Consider the following 22,521-nt stretch of genomic DNA (forward strand, 5'->3'; position numbering starts at 1 on the left):
TGTGTGTCAACAGCGGGAGCTACTCACGTCTGGGGGGACACGCGCATACGAACCTTGGAGTTGGGCAGGGCGGCGGCCTACCCCTGGGACACTCGGTACGACTTCTGGCGGAGACAGCCCGCCTCTTCAATTGGCTCCCTCCTGACATTGCTGCAGCAGTCATTGAGTTGGCGAGGTGCCCCTTCCTCTAAGCGCTGGAAATCCGACGCCGCGCGCGGATGCCAACAGCACAGCAGTTAGTAATGGGCAGGCTCAGGGACAAATCCCAACTTAAGCAACAGGCGGCGGGTGACCTAGGCCACATGCAGGAACATAGAAGGGACGACATGGAGCCTGCAGCAGTTCTGGCAGCCAAGATGGACTCTGTATTGTCACCGGTGGAGCGCATCGGAATCACTCTGGAGCAAACCAAAATGTCCCTAGAAGCCCGGATAGACAAGGTCACCTCCGACTTCACACTACTACACGCGGACCATCGTAAACTGTCAGAATCAGTCGCTACACAGCGCCTGTCAGTCCAAGAACTGCAACCTGTGGTGAAAAGTCATGCCTCAGCACTACAAGATTTAATCGACAGGGTTCACGCACTGGAGGACCGCGCTGAGGACGCAGAAGGGCACTCTCGACGCAATAACGTCCGGGTGGTCGGACTGCCGGAGGGAGAAGAGGGGAAGGAATTGGAGCAGTACACGGAGTCCGGGTTGCGGGCACTCTCGCCCCCTGGGGCATTGTCCCCGCACTTTGTGGTAGAAAGGGTGCCGGCGCAGGCTTCGCGGCCTGGGGCTCGACCCCGCCCGTTCCTTTTCAAGCTACTCAACTACCGTGATCGAGATGTGGTGCTCCGTGAAATCAGGAAGCTAGGTGACCTCAAAGTGGGAAATAGCAGAGTGATGTTTTTCCCAGACTATACGGCAACGGTGCAGAGGAGGAGAAGCACATACATGACCGTAAAGAGACAATTGAGGGAACTGGAGTTGCCTTACTCCCTGCTGTTCCCCTCTCACCTTCGTGTAGTCACCAAGGAAGGCACACGCTTCTTCGATGCCCCGTCTGACGTCTGGGACTGGCTGGAAGAGACGGGGCAGTGGTCAGGAACGAGACCCACGGGCCCGGAAGAGGCCGGATGACAAGTGCAGCGCTCAAGGAGGCGGAGAAGGAAGGGGGCTCGCCGAGGCGCAGGCCTGGGTCAGGTCGCACCTAGCCCGGAGAAGATGCGACTGGAGCGGCAGGAAGCGCTTGAAGCGGTTGCGACATTGGGAGTGGTGAACACTGTTACCCGCTCGGACTCTCGACCGCAGAGTGACCTAGACATGAATGGTTCGTCCTCCCCATCTACTGTGCTGTCAAAGGACATGGGCCTGCCCGTGGTATGGCCCAGACAGCTGACCACATTATGTGACTGGACAATGAGCTATGGTGGCTGGACAGAAGCTGCTCTCTCTAAATGCTCTGTTCCTTATATCCTTTTACAACTGTTGTACTGTGCGCTGCTAAAATGTGCCATTAGCCAAATGTACTTGCGCTGACTTGCGAGCATGTACAGCTTAGAATATGCAGGAGCGCTTCCAGGCTCGCGGTCGAATGGCGCTGAGTGCTCGGCGCGCACAGTGGCTCCCTATGAGTGGCTCGCATTGGCGCTGCGCGCTTTCCACCCTAACATTCCTCAAGCACCTCTCAGACGCCTGGGGGCCTGAGGTAGGGGTGTACCTTAGCTTGATTTTTGGCTGCACACTCCACCGCATATCCACTGCACTGGGACAACACATTACTAAGTGGTATATCCATTTTAGGTTGGACGTGTGCCCTGTTGGGAATTCGCCCACTTTTTTACACTGATGGTTATTGTTCTCATGTTTCAGCTGCGGCACACTGATCCCCTCCCCCGAGAGGATACCCATGGACCCCATCTGAGGCTCCCCCTGGCCTCGGGTGGCTGCACTGTGACCCTACACATGGCGCGCACTAACATAATAGTGTATGCATATTACAATGCAGATACATCCCCTCACGGGGCACTCAGGAAAATCTCGTCACACCATTGCCCAGTTGCAGTTCATCATCCTTGAGACTGTAACCAAAAGAGAAGGAATTGACAACAATAAACTTCTATTACCAAGAGAACTGGAATGGATATTCCGCCTTCAAACGCAGAAACCTTTCGGATTAAATGACCGAATTGAATACAGCTGTTACCTGTAATAGACTTAGCATTGTCTCTTTTATTTCAGCTAATTTCACGTTATTTAATTTCTAACACCTATGCACTTGTTCACCTTTTTCATAATCTGATTCTCCCCACGTTCACCTCTCACCACTCTAAGATGGCCACCGCTGTACCACTGTACCTTTTGGCTTAGTCCTACTACCATTTTCACTTGTTTGCACTTTACCGGCTCACAGTCACCTTCCCGCCAGCGTCTTCAGACAGACCCTGGACCTTTGAAATAACGCACCGCGTTACAACGGAATAGCAGTAAGTTACAAGTTTCAAATGGCCCGCATGTTAATTTTGTTTTTATCTAAGGTGTCACTTCACGACCTTTTAATATTACGAGCACTCTCTTGTTAGCTCCGCTAACTTTGATCTAGCCCGGTTTCCACCACAGCCTCAAACACGTCCCACGTCTGTGCATGCAGCACTTCATTGATCTACACTTAATTATTTTGTATGGCGCGCATTCATTTGAGCACATCCTCACCCCCACATGATTTTTCTTTCCAGCGCTCCTTGACAAAGGGCTCCGCCCGAAATGCATCGGAGTCACACATGTCGTCTATTCCTCGCAAAAACCTTTTGTTGATATGAACTGAATATCGTGTTATCCTTGATGACATTTTGCTAAATAAAAGCATTGAAAGTCAACACAACTTTAATGAACTTTTTCCTGAGTGCCCCGTGAGGGGATGTATCTGCATTGTAATATGCATACACTACTATTGCCCTATTCGCCTGTGTTCTAGACGGGAACACAACCCCACGGGCGCACCCCAAACCCTTCTTGGAACTTCATTCCTAACTATATTAAATTGCTGTGCACTACCCCACTTCCTTAGTTCTGCGCACTAACATAATGACCTCGAACATCCGCGGTATGCACACCCCATCGCGCCGCTACTCTGTCTTCGCCTATCTGCAGCGACACGGGTGGGGATTGCACTCCTTCAGGAGACACACATGACCCCAGGTAGAGCTGGACAGGCTCCGCAGATGCTGGAGGGGGCAAATTTATGGTACGACCTTCTCTGCGCATGCGCGCGGTACGTTGATTTGGGTGAGGGCCGGTGTCCCCTTTGCCTGCGAAGACGCTCAGGTGGACCCAGAGGGGAGGTACTCACTAGTGCGGGGGCGACTGAACGGTCTGGAGGTCCTGCTGGGGTCCTTGTACGCACCTAACACGAATCAGTCATCCTTCCTGGCAAGCTTAAATCACATCCTTCATCCATATGCGGGCCTCCCATGGTTACTTGGTGGGGACTTCAATATTGTCCTGGATCCATCCATCTGGAGATATCCCTAAGGCAGGATTTCAGTGGATCAAAGGCAGAGGCAGAGGGTTCGTCAAAGGTAAAAAGTAGTTGAATGTCGTCAGCGTAGGAGGTGGTTTTAATCCCAGTTTGCGCAATTAATTTTGCCAGTGGGGTGAAGTAAACATTAAACAGGAGCGTGCTCACAGATGAGCCCTGCGGAACTCCCCATTTGACTGGTCTAGCAGAGGAGGAGGCATAAGGGAAAGTATATACCTGCTGTGTGCGGTCGCATTGATATGAAGAAAGCCACTTCAGCACAGATCCGCCTACACCCAGGTCCCCCAGCCTTCTCAGCAAGATCTTATGAGAGACGGTGTCGAATACTGCTGAAAGATCCAGCAGCACTAACACCGCCCTCGACCCCCGGTCCAGCGTCCATCTCACCGAGTCAGCCATTTCAATCAGGGCTGACTCCGTGCTGTGGCCTGACCGAAAGCCATGCTGAGAGTTGTGCAGAAGTCCATTGGATTCAATGTAATTCGCAAGCTGGGAGTGTGCCAATCTTTCCAGGATTTTAGCAGGAGCGGGCAAAAGAGAAATTGGCCTGTAATTACTGGGATTGTCTGGGTCTGAATTGGGCTTCTTCAGGATAGGGACCAGAGAAGCGTGCTTCCATTTGGTGGGGAATCTACCCGTTCTCAAGGATTCATTCCAAATATGGTTTAGGTGGGGATTGCGAAAAGCTGCCAGTTTCTTATATTGTTTCGCTGGCCAAGGGTCATTAGGTGATCCAGATTTACATTTAAGGAGTTCCACCAAAGAGTCGGCTTCAGATATGTCTGCAAATTCTAAAAGGGCAGGGGTCCGTGAATTGTAAGTAATGGGTTCCTCCTCCAGTACATCACTGTTGGAGATAGGGAAGGAGGAGTATATACTCTCAATTTTGTCCTCAAAGAATTGCGAAAGTTTGTCGCAAAGGGACTGGGAGGCAGCCTGAATCCGAGTCAGCGCGTTAGGGTCTGTAAAGGATCTGACTATGCTGAAGATCTCCCTGGTGCTATGGCTAGCTTGTTTGATTCTAGAAGTCAAGTAATCCCTTTTGTGCTCCACAATCAGTCTGCGGTATTCCTTGAGGGCCGTCTTATAGGTAGCTTTGCTTTCCAAGGAATAATTCTGCCTCCAAGATCGTTCCAGAGATTTACATGAGGCTTTTTTCTGACGGAGCTCATCGGAATACCGAGGTGGTGATGGTGCTGCCCTATAGGTTTTAATGGGTTTCAAAGGGGCCAAAACCTCTAGGGCCTGACCGATCCAGACGTCCAGATAGTCAATGCTCTTGTCGAGGTCGGACGACGGGATAGGATGTGAGTTTTTTAAATATTCCTGGAGCGTCTCTAAGGTAATGTGGCTCCAGTTTCTCCCTGAGGCCTTGGGAGTAAGAATAGGTCTGTTGGGACAAGGAATATCAATCTCAAAAGGGATGAGGAAGTGATCTGACCAAATGACCAGAATAGGGTGGGCTGTCAAGATATATGTCAAATTGGTACAGATCAAATCTAATGTGTGTCCCGCTTTATGCGTAGGTAGTAATACTTTTTGGGCTAGATTACAGGCCGCCAGCGTGGAAACAAAGTTTTTGCTGTGGGGGCAGGATTCCTCGTTTACATGGAGATTAAAGTCCCCTAAGGCAGTGAAGTTAGCATAGCGTGTGCTGATCTGAATAATATAATCTGCCAGAACCGGCAGGTGTGAGGTGTTAGAGTGCGGGGGGCGGTAGATCAGTATTCCCGAGCAAGAGGTGGACGGGGATATTTTAACACTAAAAGGCAGTCCTTCTATGCAGTCGATTTGATCATAAGGAGGGATGGTGACCGTCCATTTTGATTTATAAATTAGGGCAAGGCCACCTCCCTGTTTACCGTTAGGTCTATTGGCGCAAATGATACTGTAACCCTCCGGAAGGGCAAGAGTGACGATGGGATTCGTAGTATCATTCAAACCATGTTTCTGTTAATAAAAAAAGATCCCAATTGTTGTCCTGGAGGGACTGCCAGATGTCAATGGCATGTTTGCCCAGTGATCTGCAGTTAACCAGCGCAGCTCTAAGAGTCAGAGAAGGACAGGGATACATGATTTATGGCGCGTACAGCACCCTGCAGATAAAATATACTCCTACTACTCGCCAGTCCATGAACTGCATGTCCGTTTAGACCGCATAATTGGCACCCAATCACTGCTCCCGCTCCTGGCTAGGTCAGAATACCTGGGTAGGACACATTCCGATCATAACCCCCTATGATTCCAAATTAGCTGGGAGGTGGACCGGCCTCCCGTTCCCACGTGGAGGCTGCAGCCAGCCGCGCTCGAAGACGCCGAGTTCCACTTTTCACTGGGCACAGCCCTCCTAGCCTATTTCGAGGAGAATGCAGGGACGGCGAGCGATCCCATGGTGGAATGGGATGCACATAAAGCGGCTATTCACGGGCATTGCATGGGGGACACATGGAACATCTGCAAAACATTGTCTGCTTCCCTGACACGCCTGGAGTCTTAGCTCCTGAGATACGAGAGGGAAGGTTCTCACACGCCCCATGTTACAGCAATGGCGGGAAGCGGATGTCCAGTCGCTGGGTGACCTATATAGGGATGGAACACTGACACCCTATGAGACACTAGTTTCAGAAGATGGGCTTCCCCCTGGGGGGTTCCTGCTACATTGTTCCCTTATAGCAAACATGACGGCTAGGTGGGGAGATGTCACGGCGGAGCCCGAGCTTCACCTGACCATGCAATACCTTCACGTCATGGGTAGGGGCAGACACCTGATCCGATGGTTTGCCGCGTCCTTGCAGACACACACGGAGCTGGATTTAGCCCCACTTCGAGGCAAATGGGAGTGGGACCTAGGACGGGCACTCGCTGATAAAGAATGGGAGAAAATCCTTAAAAGCCCAGTGCGCATCCCCAGAAACATGCGCTTTCGCCAAATCTAACTCTATATTGTTCATAGGGCCTATCTCACTCCTGAACTAATAAACAAATACTTCCACAGATCCGACGCGTCCTGCCCAAGATGCGGAGAGGTGGATGCAGACCTTCTCCATCTCCTGTGGAACTGTCCTGGGTTGGGCACTTACTGGAGGGACAATAGCGAGCTCCTCAGGCACTGCACCGGGCATACTATTCTCTTTAACTGGCCTGAATACCTTTTACACCACTTCCAGAGACCGCTCAAAGATAAGGTGTCGTCCCGCTTCCTAGATCTGGGGATGGTAGTGGCATCGCGCCTCCTTACGAAGAGGTGGAAAGCGCGTGACCCACCCAGTGTACAGGCTGTTTAGAATACTGCATTTATTGTAATGTTTAAATAATATAAATGCCAATAAACAGATTTGACAAAAAAAAAAGAGTATGAGAACCAGGATGCATGGGCAATTCCCCTTTGATCAATTGGTCCAACAGGTTTATTTACACTTTTCTACCACTGCCGTTGATCCCATTTAGTTGAAATAGCCTAAAGCCATGGTGACAGTAGTGGTTTCCATGCCTGCTTTACCTGTCACTGAAACCACATAGGTAACTTCCCTAGAGACATAATCTTATGCTGAGAATGTAAGGGAAGACAGATTACTTTATTATTCTCAAAGAAGCTCAACATCCCTCTAGACGTTCCTGTACCTTTAAATGGAAATAAATTGTAATTTGGTGCCTTCAAAGTGATCGTCCCCAGTACTTGTTAGGAAGACGCAATAACACCCTACCTTTGCATTAGGCAAGATCAAGTCTTCAATTTTCATCAATAAAGGGTCACCTGGCTGCCATCATGTTATCCATGAAAGGACATAGCCAGAGATCGTTCTTCAGGATTGCACTAGTTAAAGCTTTCTGGGGGATTTAGGGAAAACATTTCCTCCAAGGCAGCAGCCTTCTCCCCCATGGGAACTCAATTTGGGGCATGTCCAAATTAATGGCACCTGCATTTGAGCCTACACAAACTCCTCATTATAGCAACCTTCCTGGAACTTTTTTTTTATAGAAAATATATCAGCTTGGACGGTCAGTGAACTTACAGTGTTTCAGCATTAGAACTTTGCACAGTCTTTACTGCATTAGAGTAGCCTTAAGGGCACTTCCTACTTTTCTACCTAAGGTAGTCTTGGATTTTAAAATAATCCAAACAGTTTCCCTGCTGATATGTTTAAGAAACTCCTCTACTTCAACAGAGAGAGCTCTCCACTCACTTGATGTTAGGATAGTCTTGAGATTTTACTTGGGTAAGACAAAAGACAAACGCCAAATTAATCAGCTTGTTGACAGTCATTGACCTCTTTTTATCTGAATGTCATCATTTAAACAAACTGCAGTCAAATGGATAGTTTCCTCCATAGTCTGTTGTTATTACCCCCAGGTCCCTTATGTCCTCGTCCCATTCATAACTATGTGGAGATAACCATCTCTCGACAGAAAAAAGGATCAGAAGAATGCTGGGACACTAACCCCGCCCCTCCCACCGGGAAGACATAAGGGGTACTTACCCCGCATTCCACCTGTTCTTCTTTTCTGTCTGTCTACAGAATGGACTTGGATGCTGCTGCTGCTCCTGCTGGGCTGGGGTGGCGTGCGCTTCTTCTCTCCTCCCCCCGCCTGGCTGCCTGGCTTCGCGGGTGGGGTGGGGGGGGGGTTCTGGTGGTCTACCTACCGGCCTGCCGGGCTTGCTGCGAGGCAGGGCTGTTCCTGGCTGGAAATCCTGGTTACCGGCCCTTTGTGGCTGGTGCGCGCCTCCCGGTTGCTTCCGGGTCGCTGAGCGCATCTTTCTGTGGCCTGGCCGGGTGGAAGACGCGCTGTGCTTGATGTTCCTTTGGGTGTCCGGAGCTGGATGTTGGAGTGGGGGCCTTCTTCCTGTTCCGGCCCCCACTCCGAGTAAGTCCTGTGTAGCGGTTTTTTGTTTCCAAACAAAGTTCAGACGTTATGGATAAATGTTACCCTGCCATGACGTGCACATGAATGCCACAGTAATGATTGTATGCGGGCGCAGGGCTTTCCGCTCTGCGCGGCCGTGTTCTGGTCTGCTTCCTCCTGGCTTCACAGTGCAATGTCCGGAGCTCCAATGTGCACAATGTGGTGGCAGTGGGCCGTTACTAATGATGCGAGCAAATTCGGTGCAATAATGTAGGATATGTAATGCTGTTGTTCTTTTACTGGCGGTGGTGTCTCATATGCTACGCAGACTCGGAGTACCGGCGTTCTTTCAACTCTGCCTCTTTGCTTTCTCCTGCTTCCGGTTGGCTAGGAGGTTGTATGTAAATACTATGGGTTTCGCACTCCTTGCTTCCCTTTGTGCTGTTACCTGCCTAGCTTTCTGCCTCGTGCGGAAACCTGGGGCCACAATATGCATTGCAGAAGGTCTGGAGATACCGGGGATTGCTCCTCTTTCATTCCCACACAATGGTGGGTTGGGCTTCTGGAGTACGCCACGTATTGCAACGGTGACTGCTGGTGATGTCGGAGGCTGGACCAGGGGCCTCATCCATGCGGGGCATGCGCTCTACCTCTGAGCTACATCCCCGCTTCTGCCCTCAAGTGTTCCCTTTCTTGGAGTTGTTCTATTCTCGTCCTTACTGTAGGGGCTGAGTCTCTTATGCTGTGCAATGTTCTTGTTGGTGAGGGACTGCTACATGGGTGGTCTAATTACTGCCTCCTGTGCTGCTTGAGGGGTGCAGTGTTTCCGGTGGCTCCATTTAGTGTTGGGCTTCGTGGTGCTGCCGGTCTTGGGGCCTGGAGTCCCTTGTTTGTGCCCCGGACGGTGCTCTTGCTTCAGGGTCGTGTGATTTTAGGTACGTCTCTGGGTCTCCCATGTTTATGTAATGCATTTGCTGTGTGGGGTGAATGTATTTGTGTGCTCCCTGATGTGTGTGCATGCTTTTGTAACACACGTGGGTACGGCCTTGAGGCATGCACTTGCGCCTTTGCACCATGTCACTCGGTTGTGTGTTTTGTGTCTGCCATAGGTTCTGGCCTGGTGGGCTGCGCTTTCTGTGCGAACTCCCATGGTGCCATTTCCTCACGTTTGGCAGGCTCCTCCAGGGCTGGGGCCTGTTGTTGGGCTCTACTCCAGTCCTGTGTTCTGCCTCCATTGTGCCTATGGCACGGGCGCTGTTGCAGTTGTGTTTCTCATTTGATGGGTTTGCACTGCGTTCTTCTCCTTGAGCTTCGGGACTGTGTTCTTTCTTCTCGGCTCTGGCGTTGCCTTTGTGGCTGCCTTGGGCTGTCTGCCGGCGTCCCCTCTGGGTTTGCGGGGGCTGTAGCCTTCGTATTCCGGTAGGTGCTCTCTGGGTAGTTTGTAGGGATTTCCTGACCCTGGCCTGGGCTTGGCCTTCCCTGTGTCTCTGGAGTGGTGCTCTGGGCTCCGGTGCCTCTGGGGGTCTCTGCCTGGGGCTTCTCCTGGATGGATATGCCTGTGGCTGGTTGTTGTCTCGGTTGTGTCTCGGTCATCCTGCTGCTACCTCTCATGGTGTCCTTCCATGTTGCCTTTGCCTGCTTTTCTGCGTGGTTCTTGGCTGTGTCCTGGACTGGTTGTTGCGGTCCTGGCCTCCGGGGTTTTTGCCTGTGGCCTTTCCTCCCTGGGGATGGCTTCTCTCGTGGGTGGGGTCGCCCGCTTGGGTTTCTGGATAAGGTTGATTTCCTCTTTTTCTGCTTCCCTGGGCTGCTGGTTCTTGGCGGGCGCTGTGGTGCCGGTTTAGCCTCCTTTCGGGGTCTGTCTTCCTTGCCGGTGTGCTTGGGTTGCCCTGGTCGGTCCTCTCTGATCCTCTCTCCTGCGTGGTGTTCTGGGCACCTCGTCTGCTCTGGTGCCTTGGTGGATTTTGGCTTCCCCTGGGGTGTCTTGTGTTGGCCTCTTGGCTGTTGCCTGTGTTTCTTCCTTCGGCCTTTTTACCCTGCTTCTTCTGGTCTCGTCTGGTGTCAGTGGTGCTGCTGGGTGGACGTTCTTTGGTGCCTGGTTGGATTCCCCGGGTACTGTTGGCCTCCGCTGGGTCTCTTCTGGCCTGCAGTGTTCTTCTCCGGCTTGGTTCGCTGAGGAGGGTGGGGGTGTTGTCCCTGCCCTTTCTAGTGGTTCTTTTTGCCGGTGTGGGGCCTCAGCATTTCCATGGACTCCTGTTGTTCCGGGGGGCGTGTTTCGGTTGCTCCCGGTCTGCAGGCTTGCGGTTGCTTCTGCTTGTCCTTCGGCTGTGGCTCCTTGTGGTTGCCTGTTGCCCCCCCCCCCCCCGTTGGCTCCTGTTCTTGGCTGGTCTGCTGGTTTCTGTTTGGTACTACCTGCTCGGGGTTGCCTGGTTGTGCTCTTGCTGCAGTCCTGATGGGGCTGTGTTGGAGGTTTGTTGGGTGGCCTGGCACTTCTGTGCGGGTGTCTTTTCTGCCTGTGGGGTGGCTGGTCCCTCTGCTGTCCGGTTCCGGTCCTTGTGGGTGTGGTGTGTTCCTGCCATTGTGGCCTCTTGGTTCTGGCCGTGCCTGTTTGGGTCTGTCAAGCACTCCTGTTTTCCCTGCTTGCCTCCTCTTGTGTTTCGTTTGGGCGTCGCCGGGGCTGTTTGCTCTCTGGCCCGTGCTCTGCTGGGGCCTTCCCTTCTTTGGCCTTCCCCTGGTTTTGGGTTCGGCCTTCGGGTCCTTCTGGTCATGCGGGTTGCTTGGCTTCGGCTTTGGCTTCCCAGCTGTGTCCTCTGTTGCCGTTTTGTGCCCTGGGGGTTTGACCCCTGCGCGTTCCCTGCCTTGGGTCGTTCCGGGCTGTGAGGGTTTGTTTGCTTGTGCTTTCCTCCCTGTCAGCTGTTGCTTCTGTGGTCGGGTTGTTTTTCGTGTTTCCTCTCCCCTGGTGGGTTGGGGTTCCATGCTGTGGTGTGTGGGCCTATCCTGCTCCTTTGGGACCTTTGGGGGTTGTTGGCCCTCGGTCTCACTGGCCTCTGTGTTTTTGCCCCGGCCTTCTGCTTGGGCTGTTTGGGGTCGTCTCCGCCTGGCCTGTCTCTGGTTAAGCTTGGCTGTGGTTGATGTTGGCTCCCTTAGGGTTTCCTCCAGTTTGGGGTTGGGGTGTTTTGCTGGAGCTGTGGTCTGGGGTTCCTGTCGTTCCTCCAGTTCCCTTTTGCTCTTTGTTCCAGGTCTCTTTGTCCAGGTTGGTTGCCCTTGTTGGTTCTTGCTGCTCGGGTTTCCTGGAGGTGCAGGTTCCCGTGGTGCCTTGTTTCCTCGTCTCTCGGGCCTGGTGGTTTGACTTCCAGGTTTTGTTATTCCTTCCCAGGTGCCTTGGTTTTCCCTCTTTTCCTGTCCGTGGGCTCTGTCTTGCCTTCCGGACTGGGTGCTGGTGTACTGTTGGCTGCTGCTGGCCCCTTTCTCTTGGGGCCTGCTGCTCTTTTGTGAGGTTCCGGGGGTTTGTCCTCTGGTCTCTCAGGGGTTGGGTCTTTTGCTTCCCTTCTCTTCCGGTTTGGTCCTGCCCTTGGTGGGCTTCTCTGCCCTTTTTTTCCCGGGGACGACTTTGGTTTTTGTTGGGTGGGGCTTCGCGTTTCTCTGGCCCTCTAGTCCCCTGGTTGTTTTTCTTTCCGGGACCTGGGTTTGGATGGCGTGGGTTCTCTATGCCTGGGTTTGGCTCCTGTTGCCCGGTTCTGGCTTGCTGGCCTGGTGACTCTTGGCCTTTCTCTTTGGGTGGCCTCCTCGCTGTTGTTTTCTTCTTGCCTTCCGATCTCTACCCTTCTCTGTTGACCTCTGTGGTTGTCAGTCTGGTCGTCTGGATGTTCTCCAGTCGTTTTGTTGGGTGCGTCCAGGGTTGGTGGGGCTCCCTCTTGTCGGGGGCTCTGCCTGGGGTTTCGCCGGTTCTGCCTTTTGCTTCCTGCAGTTGCTGCCTTGGTGTTATTTCCTGGGTTGGCTTCTTTTTGTTTGGGAAGGCAGGCTTTTCTGCTTTGGTATCCTCCACATAGTTATGAATGGGACGAGGACATAAGGGACCTGGGGGTAATGCTCTATTACTTACCGGTAATCTTCATTACTCCAGGTCCCGTTGTCCTCGTCCCATTCATACACCCCGCCCTCCCTCCTGGACGGACGGCCTTCCTGTTTTGGGCTTGGTTGTTCAGGTGGAATGCTGGGTAAGTACCCCTTATGTACTCCCGGTGGGAGGGGCGGGGTTAATGTTCCAGCATTCTTCTGATCCTTTTTTTCTGTCGGGAGATCGTTATCTCCACATATTTATGAATGAGACGAGGACAACGGGACCCGGAGTAATGAAGATTACCGGTAAGTCATAGAGCATTACCTAACTGGCTTGGTCTACCACTTCCCAGTAGGCCAAGAGCACATTCTACAAGAGAAAAGACTGTGTTGTGGTTGAGAAATGACTTACGCTATGGAGGGATAAGCTTGCCATTCTCTTCTACATGTGTGACTATCAGGGAGGATCCTCCAATTTTTGATAACCGTGGAGGAGGAAGGAATGTTTATGAATTGAGTGAACACACCTACAATGCGGAACTAGGATTACAAGTAAGTAAACATATTTCCTACATGCTGCATCAAAGTTTAATGTATGGAGAACATATTGAACTCCCAGAAGGGGCTGGTTTTCCTCCCTAGATATTAAATACATTATGAAAACCATGTCTCATCTTCAGCCACGTAGGTAATGTCAGATGCACACAATTAGCAATTTTAATGCAGTACAAGCTGTTGAAATTTGACACAGAAATAATTTCATGTAGAAATCTAATTGCCCTTTTTGAATCCATGTCTTCCAGTTCTCTCTTTGCATCAGAGAAGAAGGGTTCAAGCGTGCTGTATACTGGTCTAAACTTTCTCATATTGATCATAATGGACACTTTGGATTTAGGTAGTGATGCTATGAAAGCTCTTTAAACGACCACATCCTTGTGTCAGAGAGGGGCTGTATGTTGACAATAAATATACGGGCACCGAAGGCCAGATGTGTATATTTGTTGTCTAATGACCGCTGTATCCCTCCAACTTTCACCTCCAAACCCACCTGGGTTCCACATATCACAAGTTGTTGTGTTATTTAAAAACCTGATTTCCCTCTACGTCAAACAGGACCTAAAGAGGTTTCACTGTGGTGTTATTTATAATGTGCATTTTTCATATTGGTACAATACATTCTTCAGGATACTGTATATATGTGTGATATTTGCATAGCATGTACCAAGCCAAAAGGTAAGGGAGCCCTGTACGTGGTAAAAAGTGTGAGAAGTTAGCCTGGCATATGATGTCCACTAGTTCTAGTGGGCACCTTGCACCAGTCTAATCGACTCTTATTGATGGTGGTTGTAAAATCAACCTTATAGAAAGCTATCCTAGTGGTAGCATGGACCAGCAGTCATCAGGCTAAGACTTCAGAGAGCATATTAAGCAAGTTGTTTTACCAATTATAATCCCTTGAGTACCAAATGAAAGGACACCACACAAGGTATATATCAAATATATATGTATTTATTCTAAACACAACCCCTCTGCACTCTTTATGAGGTTAGAGGTAAAAGTACAATACAAGTTACTCAATTAATATACGATAAGTTGCACAGTATACGTTATGCCCTAGGAGCCTCACAAACCATATACTAAAATAGTGGTATAAGAACCACAAGAGAATTAGAAAGCAGGCCTGGGGCCTGTGCAATCGCTAGGGCTACTCTAAACAACCAAAGGTTAGGAAGTAGGAGGCCCACGGGAGACGCGTGCAGTGTCTAAACACAGCCGCGGGTTACCATTGACTTTCTATGGGAAACGAAGAAGTTACAAATTTACAATTTAAGGACACTTCCGGATGGACTACGATGGAACCCTTTTAAACTAGGACACTTCGAGAGTCAAGACCCACGGGAGCACCGGAGTACTCCTGTTACCTCACCCAGGAAAGCCGGATGCATAGGGGTCTTTTCGTGTCGGGTTTCGTCGTTGTTTTCAATGGAGAGCTGCAAAGAAGTGCTGCAGGCGACCAGAGGAAAAGTGTCCGGGTGGATCGAAGATCTGTAGAACCTGAAATCAGAAGGGACAGAGTCTGGGTCACTTGCCAGTGTCCAGGGCGGGGATAGAAAGAATCCACCAGATGTCGGGTGATTTCAGGTGAAGATGTGAAGTTTGTCTCTTCAGCCACGAGGACCAGGAGGCGTCGACAACGACCAGGAGTTGGATTCGAGCTGTCCCACGAAGGATCTAGTTTACTGCGGTGTCCGTATCCGGACTGGACCCAACAAGCCTTGGCAAACACAACCCACGCAGGATGTCGAGATTGGCTTCGGTGCAGACCAGCAAGGTCTGAGGAACTTTTTTGTAGGGAAGTTGGAGAAAGCCTGAAGCAACCAGGAAAGCAAGTTAGATTCAAAAGAAAGTCTTCGGGAGGCTTACTAGCCAACGGACTAGGAACCGCGAAGATGCGTCTAGCTGAAATGCAAAAGCGGGGCCCACGGGTCACTCGTGGAGTGGGGGCCTCCGAGCTTCGGTGCAAATGGTGCTCGGGTCTGGGGCTTCAAGCACCCCAAGGCACGACTTTGCGTTACCTCGTGAAGTGAGTGCAGCTTGCAAAATGCAGGATGTCCAGGAGTTCCTGTCCCACGTCTCTCGTGTCCGCCACTGGTCTCAGCTTTGCTGTGAGCGAAGGTCGGGTCAGAGATGTCTGGAAGTCTGTGTCCTGTGGAGTAGTGTGGCTCACTGGTTAGAGGCGGCAGGCCTGAGAGCAGAAGTCAGCCTGGGACCAGGGTTCAATTCCCGACGCGGCAGGGTCGTGGACCTTGGTCAGCGGACTCGATAATTCTCGCTTCGGTGCTTACTCTAATCAGGGGTTCCACTCGGCAACTCTGGGCATCAGCTTGCCTAATCTCCACAACGGCCCCACCAATTCCGGGGATGCCTGGCTCCACCTTGGGGACTCCCAGCAAGGGACCATCCCACAGGGAAAGCCAGGACGGGTTCCCCAGAGTTATACAGCGCCGGGACGCCCCGTTGCTGGGGCAGCTGTGCGCTTTACAAGTATACTACATTTACATTTACATTTCCTGTGTCGCAGATTCTTCGGGATCCGGCGGGAGCCTCGAAAATGCAGACCGGCAAAGTTGCCGTTGGTGCCTGTTTGAACAGGGTGGTCACTCCTTGGCCACAAGGGAGATGTCTTCCGTCTTCCAGTCGAAATGTAATGTCCAAGGTCCAGGATTTATGTTTCAAAGTTTCGTCAAGGGTAATCTAAAGTCCTAGTGACGGGTTCCTATACTTATACTAAGTTTAGGGGCTGGACTACCCTTAAGGTCCCTCCTATGGGTGGACCTGGGAAAAGGGTGGTTACACCCCTTTCCCTTTGTTCAGTTTCGCGCCAGAGCTAGGGCAGAGTGCCCCAACAACCGGTTTGAACTGGGAAATGCATGGAGCACCTTGTGTGCCCCAGGCAGTGTCTGGAAAGCATTCACTGAATACAGCCCTCCCTGCCCCAATACACAAAAGCCTGTCTGGGAGGTGCCAGCACTTCCTTGGACAGGAAACCTATTGTCCAGGCCTCCCTTGCCGGAGTTTCGTCCAGCAGCAGCATCCATTTTGTGATGCTGAGGCTCTGTTTAACTTTAACCGGGTGAACCAGTAACTACATGTCTTCTCCCTGTAGAAGGGTGGAATGCTACCCCCGCCGCCAAAACTGCCGGGGGGGGGGGGGGAGTATTCCAAAGTGGTTGACACCTTACATGACATGTTTTGATAAAGCCAAACCAAAGTTAGCATTAACCCCGAGGATTATAATGCACTTAAGAGTATATGGTATGGCTATATCATAGAACAGCTATAAGGAGATGGTTCCGAAAGCTGCAGAGGGGCTCAGCTCATGCTAGGGCACCCTCTCACATAAAACCAAGCACTCTGCCTCCAGGATTGTTAAGGCCTGCCATAGGAGTGACTTATAGGTGTATATGTGTCTATATGTATATATAGATATAGGTATACTATATCTAAGTAAGGGGTGATTACACCACCTTACCCAGGCTGTGTGAACAGACCTGTGGTGTCAGTTTGGAAGGCAAACCAGGGGTGGCACAATACATGCTGCAGCCCCTGGTAGGCCTAGGGTGCACCTATGCCCTGGGTACCTATGGTACACTATACAAGGGCTCACAAGGGTGACCCAGTAACCAATCTGGTATGTACCTAAAGTACATGGTATCAATTTAGAGAGAGAATATCAAGGCTGTGGGCCTGATTAGCAGGTCCACAGCCACACTAAAGTCGAAAAACCAGAGAATCACAGCAAAAAGTGGGAGTAACCATAGGAAGCAGACCCTACTCTCCAACAAAAAGCATAGGCACGCAGTCAATAGGTAATTTAGTGGGTGTGGAGTTGGGTTTTCAATGTGGAGGTGGATTATTACTCTATTGTGATTCAGTGTTCTTCCTTAAAGAGGGGTATTCTTAGCTCTATCCTAAATTAGAGCAGAGGTTGGGTAGTCCTGATGGCTATAGGTTTGTTGTTTCAGACCCTGGTAACATACATGGAGAACTATTTAATTATTTCATTTAATAAGTTTTATATAGCACAAACAAGATCCCGAGGGATATCAGAGTGCTTTACAATTACCCTACATATTTATGCCAGTATGTAGGTATTGTTAGGACCGTTTTCTGACTTTTATTGCATTTTGTTTTATTTGTTTTCACTTCTGCTCTGGACAGACCACCCAGAGTGATATCAGTGGGTCTAATATAGTTGAGATTGCCAAAGCACAAACAGCAGTAACTTGCATTTTCCAACTTTTACATGAAATGAAGGCACGTTGAGAGTAACGTTTTCCTTGCTGTTCTCCTTTTTATTCTGCTGTTAACTTCTGCAGACTCTGTGTGTCATCCTTGGCAGTGAATGATCTTGCAGAGGGTGTTGATGTGCTCTATGGCATGTTTGATGGTAAAAGAAATGAGGAGGTTCCACGTTTGCTGCAATGCACCATGGGAGATGTGCTCCTGGAGGAGGTCCAGAAGAGCACCAATGACAAAACCTTCATGTCCAACACTTTCCTTGTGTCTCACAGGTATGTTTGGCAGTCTATGTTCGTTAATATTGTTATATGAACACGTTTTTACACCTCAGTCATGTCAACAGATTGAATAACTGCTGACAATGTGGGTCTGGTGGCTGGAATGAGAAGATCCATCAAAGGAATGGATCAGAATAGACTGGCCAGAGCAGGCTGTATAACGCGTGTCTGGTGATACCTGGTAGTGGGATATGAGCTGTCTGTCCGAACAGCAATATTTAAAAGGGTAGGAATTGGTGTGGAAGGAAAAAGCAGTTAGACAAAAGCAGAACTGTTAATTGGACTGTGAATATTTTTTCTATATATTTGGGTCCTGTTTGATTTCATAACTGTAACATCTATCTATGTTTGAGATCCCAAAACACTTTTTAAAGAACAAAAATTATTTCCAAAATGTGATTTTACACACAATTATATGTAAAAGGGAGCGTTTTAATTTTTTTAAATTGGCAATTAAAACCAAATTCAATCAGATGTGGACAATTTGAAATAACTGATTTGAAATCCTATGCTAGAGAAGGAAGAATAAAGCAGGAAACTGGGACAGATAGACCGCAGGCATGCAACAGCAGTTTAACAGGGATTTTCTGGCACAGAGATTAGTGGAGATCCTTTTTCTTCTGTCTGAGCAATTATCAATGAGCATTTGCTGTGGCTTATTTTACTTACAAAGTACATATTATAAATGTTTTTTTTCAATCTACTGTCTGTCTTTGGGCATATGTTGTCCTTTCAGAACCTTTTGAGGCTGTCGGGCTATTTGTTATGCTGCTTTCTTCTCCGAAGTACTGCTTTCCTGCTATTAGTCACTGTGTTGACTCCTTTTAATAATCTGCTTTGGTTCTAATAAATCACTGAAAGTTATCATACGGTACGTCTCCTTGATTTGCTTGCCATAAAGTGTTGCGTTTGTTAGACTGTTGTTTACAGAAGACTGTGACAGAGAAATGATCATTTTGTGTGCTAAACTGAAACTGTTAGCAAACGTATGGTCCCTTTCTGGGAGAAGCACTACTCCGTCAGAGTTTCAACCAAACAAAAGAGCTGAACGAAGGCATGCACCTTCCTTTGTCCTTCTTGCCACCATCTCTATCAATACCAAAAGTCTCTTCAGAACTGAGTGCTATCAGAATCACTTTTGCTCCACTTTAGCTTTCAGGGCGTCTACTTTGAGAGCTTTGTTGAGAGTCTCTGCAATGATTTGTTTGAGGCACCTCCATTCGCCGTTAGGTTCTCCATCGATGTCAGGAGCTTAGAAATGAAGGTACCGATTACCACCAAGAATATTTTCCTCAATCTCAGCAGCTCCATAAAAAGGTATGTCTGGCATGAATATAGGCTATAATCCAACCTCAACAACTGGTCAATTATTTTACTGTTCACTGAAAATTTCTCCATCCAATCCATTTTTGAGACAATCCAACACAAAGTCAAGGCCAGACAACTAACGCTGTTAGCTTTAAGTCTTCTAGCGCCCACACTGGAAACCTTTCTCACACCAGCCTTGGTTGAAATATACATGTATCTTCAGCAGAAGAAACACAGGGCTTTTGAACAAATCCCCTTTCTTAAAAGCTGCCCTGACCCCCCCTCCCCCCCCTCCACTTGTCATCATAGCTTCATCGTTCATTGCTGATGGTGGATGTGCAGCAAAATAATTTGGATTTTCCTTTTTCACGTTCATTGTCATTCAGCTTGTATATTCATGGTTATGTTACTAAGGCATCAGTATCAAACCCATGGTGAGGTTTCTTGCTTACTGACCCAAATGTAGGGGTAGTTCCGTCAGCAGGTTCTGGCACCCTCAATGCACAGATCACAGTACCTTCAACAACCTAGAAATAAGCTCTACTACCGAAGATGTACACCCAGAGCAGGGATGGTAACTTTGAGCACCAACCACACGTGGAGTCCAGTGGAGTAAACACTCATATTATCTTTTAGTGTGACGGAACTTAACAAAGAATCATAGATGACAAACAAAGAGCAACCCAAATATGTTGTCTGGTTCAGGCGAGCTTCTCTGAATATTTCTCCAGAAAACACAAAACCATTGCTTGCCCTCGGTGGGAGAAGTAGACATCCTACAAAAAAGAGCAATAGTAGTTCCCATACATAAGAAAGTTCAGGAAGCATACAGTTGTTATTTCCTTGTCAGGAAGTAAGACTTAAAGAAGGAATACAGGCCCACTCTACTAAGAATAACAATTGTCTTTGGAATGAAAATTCCAGGAAACAAGAATGATGTTGTTGCACCAAATGTACCTTCAGATTTATCCAGTAGAAGGATGTGCACAATAGATCTGATGCAAGACACATTCCTGCACATACTTATAGTGAAAAAAACATAAGAGGTATTCAGGACTAAAGACTGAGACAATCAATACAAGTTAACACTGAAGCATTCTCTAAATGGGACAATGGTGGTAACCTTCCTTAAAAGGAAGATGCATTCATTTAGTTCTTTCTTAATGATTGGCATTTAAAAGCAGCTCACTGGCAGATTTACTAAAAGGCGTTGACACCACCAAAGACTACTAAAAGATCAGGGACTCCAAAAATCAGTCCATTTTAATCTAACATATTCGGAAGTTGTGAATCCTTATCATAAACAAATGATACAAGTATATCCTTCAGTACAGAGAATACCATCACTTCACCAGAACTTTTTTGCACTTGTTGAGATAATCATACAGCTAGATTTAATCTCTTCTCGGCTTGATGGCCTCCCGTGTTCTTATTGTACTTAGCGAGGATGCACATTACACCTCTTCAAGAGAGCCTGAACAACCAGAGTTTGCTGTAGTCTAATAACTAGGAAAATAAGCTTCAATAGGTTGTTGGTAACCTGGGTGTGGGTGGGATAGAGGAGCAGGGCCCGCCTGGAGATCCTGAAATTGGATGTTTGCTGGGGTATGCTTGGTCTCCCGGACCTCAAAATGTACTACCTTGCAGGCCTAGTTCAGTACACAGCTGTATGGTGTGACGACAGACGTAACTGGGAGATGAAATTGCTGTCTGGCTCCACTGTAGTTACTGAGATTCGAAAGCTGCTCGTGTGCTGCACAGACTTCCGGTGGGGACTCCATTTACTGTCATACAAGTGGCCCAAACATGGGGAAAAGTGGTCACGCAGATTCTAAAGTGAGTGCTCTATGCCAGGCTCCTCCCGATTTGGTGGCTGTCCCCCTTCTTGCATATTCGAAACTCCATGGATGTTACTAAATTGCTGGAGGGTGGTTGCCAGAGAGCATGAGACTGATTACTACACAGCAACTTTGTCAGTTGTAGGAAGTTGAAACTGATTACGGCATAGATCGTTGATAGTTTTTGCAATATGCGAGCATATCCCGCATGGCAGCTGAGATTTGGACATCATTCCCGGAGGAACTGGGGGAGCCCCAAGTCTTGCAAGTGATTCTAGATCCCGGCGCCTCCAAAGTTTTTATCTCGCAGCTAAATGCAACCCTCAAAAATGATAGACAGATGAGTACTGCACTAAAGTGCACCTCCTGGGATGACCTACTGGGATGGGGAGTTGGAGACCCCGCTGACGGATAGGGAATGGAACAGAGCCCTGGCACAGGTGCGCAAAGTTACCGGCAATGCCTGATTTAAGTTGGTACAATTTTATTTCATATATAGAGCATACCTGACACCACAGTGCCTGCATAGGGCTTATCCGATGCTCCCGGTGGGCTGCACTAGGTATGGTCAAGCCCGGCAGATTTTGGACATTTTCCTTGGGACTTTGCACAGTTACAGATGTTTTTTGTGGTGTGGTACTGTCGGAGGTGCGTACAGTGACAAAGGTGATTGTAGAACTCACAGCCCGACATTGCCTGCTGGGACTGTTACCTCTTCCCAAGAAGTGTAAAAAATGCAGTAGAGATTCGCTCCATTGGGATTAGTGCTGGCAAAGCGGCTCATAGCCATACACTGGGCTAGCCAGACCCGTCCAATTATGTCTAAATGGCTGGCTGGCTGACTGACTTCTTGGAAGGGGCAGCAGTGGAAGAATGCCGGCTCCGGAGTGACCGCCCTGACAGTAACGCAGAACGAGATCTTGAGACCTAGGGAGACATGTTAGACAAGTTGGGTTATTAGGACACATCCCTGAGAGACGATTCAGACTGTAATGCACTGGAAGGAGATGATGCAGTGCCTACTACTATGCCTGGTAAATTACCATTACGGTAATGTGCCTGAGCTGAACAAACCGGTGACCCCCCCGCCCACACTCTTCTTCTCACTCCTCCTAAGTGGGTCCTCTAAACAATCTTGAAAGGCTCACCTATGCACAGTGATCCATCATGACGTTCATCTGTTCCTCTTGTTTCCTTGTCCCCACCTGGGGAATTCTCGTTCCTATGCTTTCCACACCAAAAATGCGATAGTACTTGATGACCTAATGCTGGACTGTATTGTTTTATATCGAAAAATGAATCAAAGATTTTTTTTTTGACAACTAAACGCTAGACTTAACCACTGTATTGCTTCATTGTTTTAGTGGGTATAGGAAAAATAGGGTTTTAGGATTCCCTTGCAGAGTCCAGATTTGGAGTTGCCTATTGGAAAGGATGCCTCTAAGATAGCTTGGGATACCCACAAAGATAGTGTAACAGACCAGAAAGCACAGAGTTGAAAAATGTACCACATTAACTTGTTGGAATTTATAACTATCCATTCAGCACTGAACAACTTTTATTTAGCCTGAGCTTTATTCAGACTGACAATCCAACATTAATGTATTACTTGAATAAGCAATGAGGAACTAAGTCTAAGGTCAAGCTCAGAATTTTTGGCATTGACCTGTTACAAGACTGTCCACTTAATAAGGCTTGATTGTATCAAAACAGGCACGCTCAGCCAAACTGCTGAGAGTGTTAAAGATGCAGTCCCTTATTCTGAAAGTGTTTATAAGATTGAAGCAATCCAAAACTAGAATGAACCTAAAAATCTATAGATTCACCAATGGTGGTATATGAACCTGCTTCTTGATGCTAAGTAAAGTACA

At 48.8% G+C, this 22,521-nt stretch overlaps 1 protein-coding gene across 2 annotated transcripts in view; it reads left to right on the forward strand.

Annotated features, from left to right (window-relative positions):
• Positions 1-22,521, forward strand: part of PHLPP2 (PH domain and leucine rich repeat protein phosphatase 2) — a 704,566-nt gene that overhangs the window by 613,130 nt on the left and 68,915 nt on the right. For both annotated transcript variants that reach the window (XM_078669274.1, XM_078669275.1), the window contains one exon: positions 17,304-17,498. In XM_078669274.1, the coding sequence (XP_078525400.1) occupies positions 17,304-17,498 (195 nt within the window). The remainder of the gene's footprint in view (positions 1-17,303; positions 17,499-22,521) is intronic.

The sequence above is a fragment of the Lissotriton helveticus genome, chromosome 12 (assembly GCF_964261635.1).
Source record: "Lissotriton helveticus chromosome 12, aLisHel1.1, whole genome shotgun sequence".
In the NCBI taxonomy this organism is placed as follows: domain Eukaryota; kingdom Metazoa; phylum Chordata; class Amphibia; order Caudata; family Salamandridae; genus Lissotriton; species Lissotriton helveticus.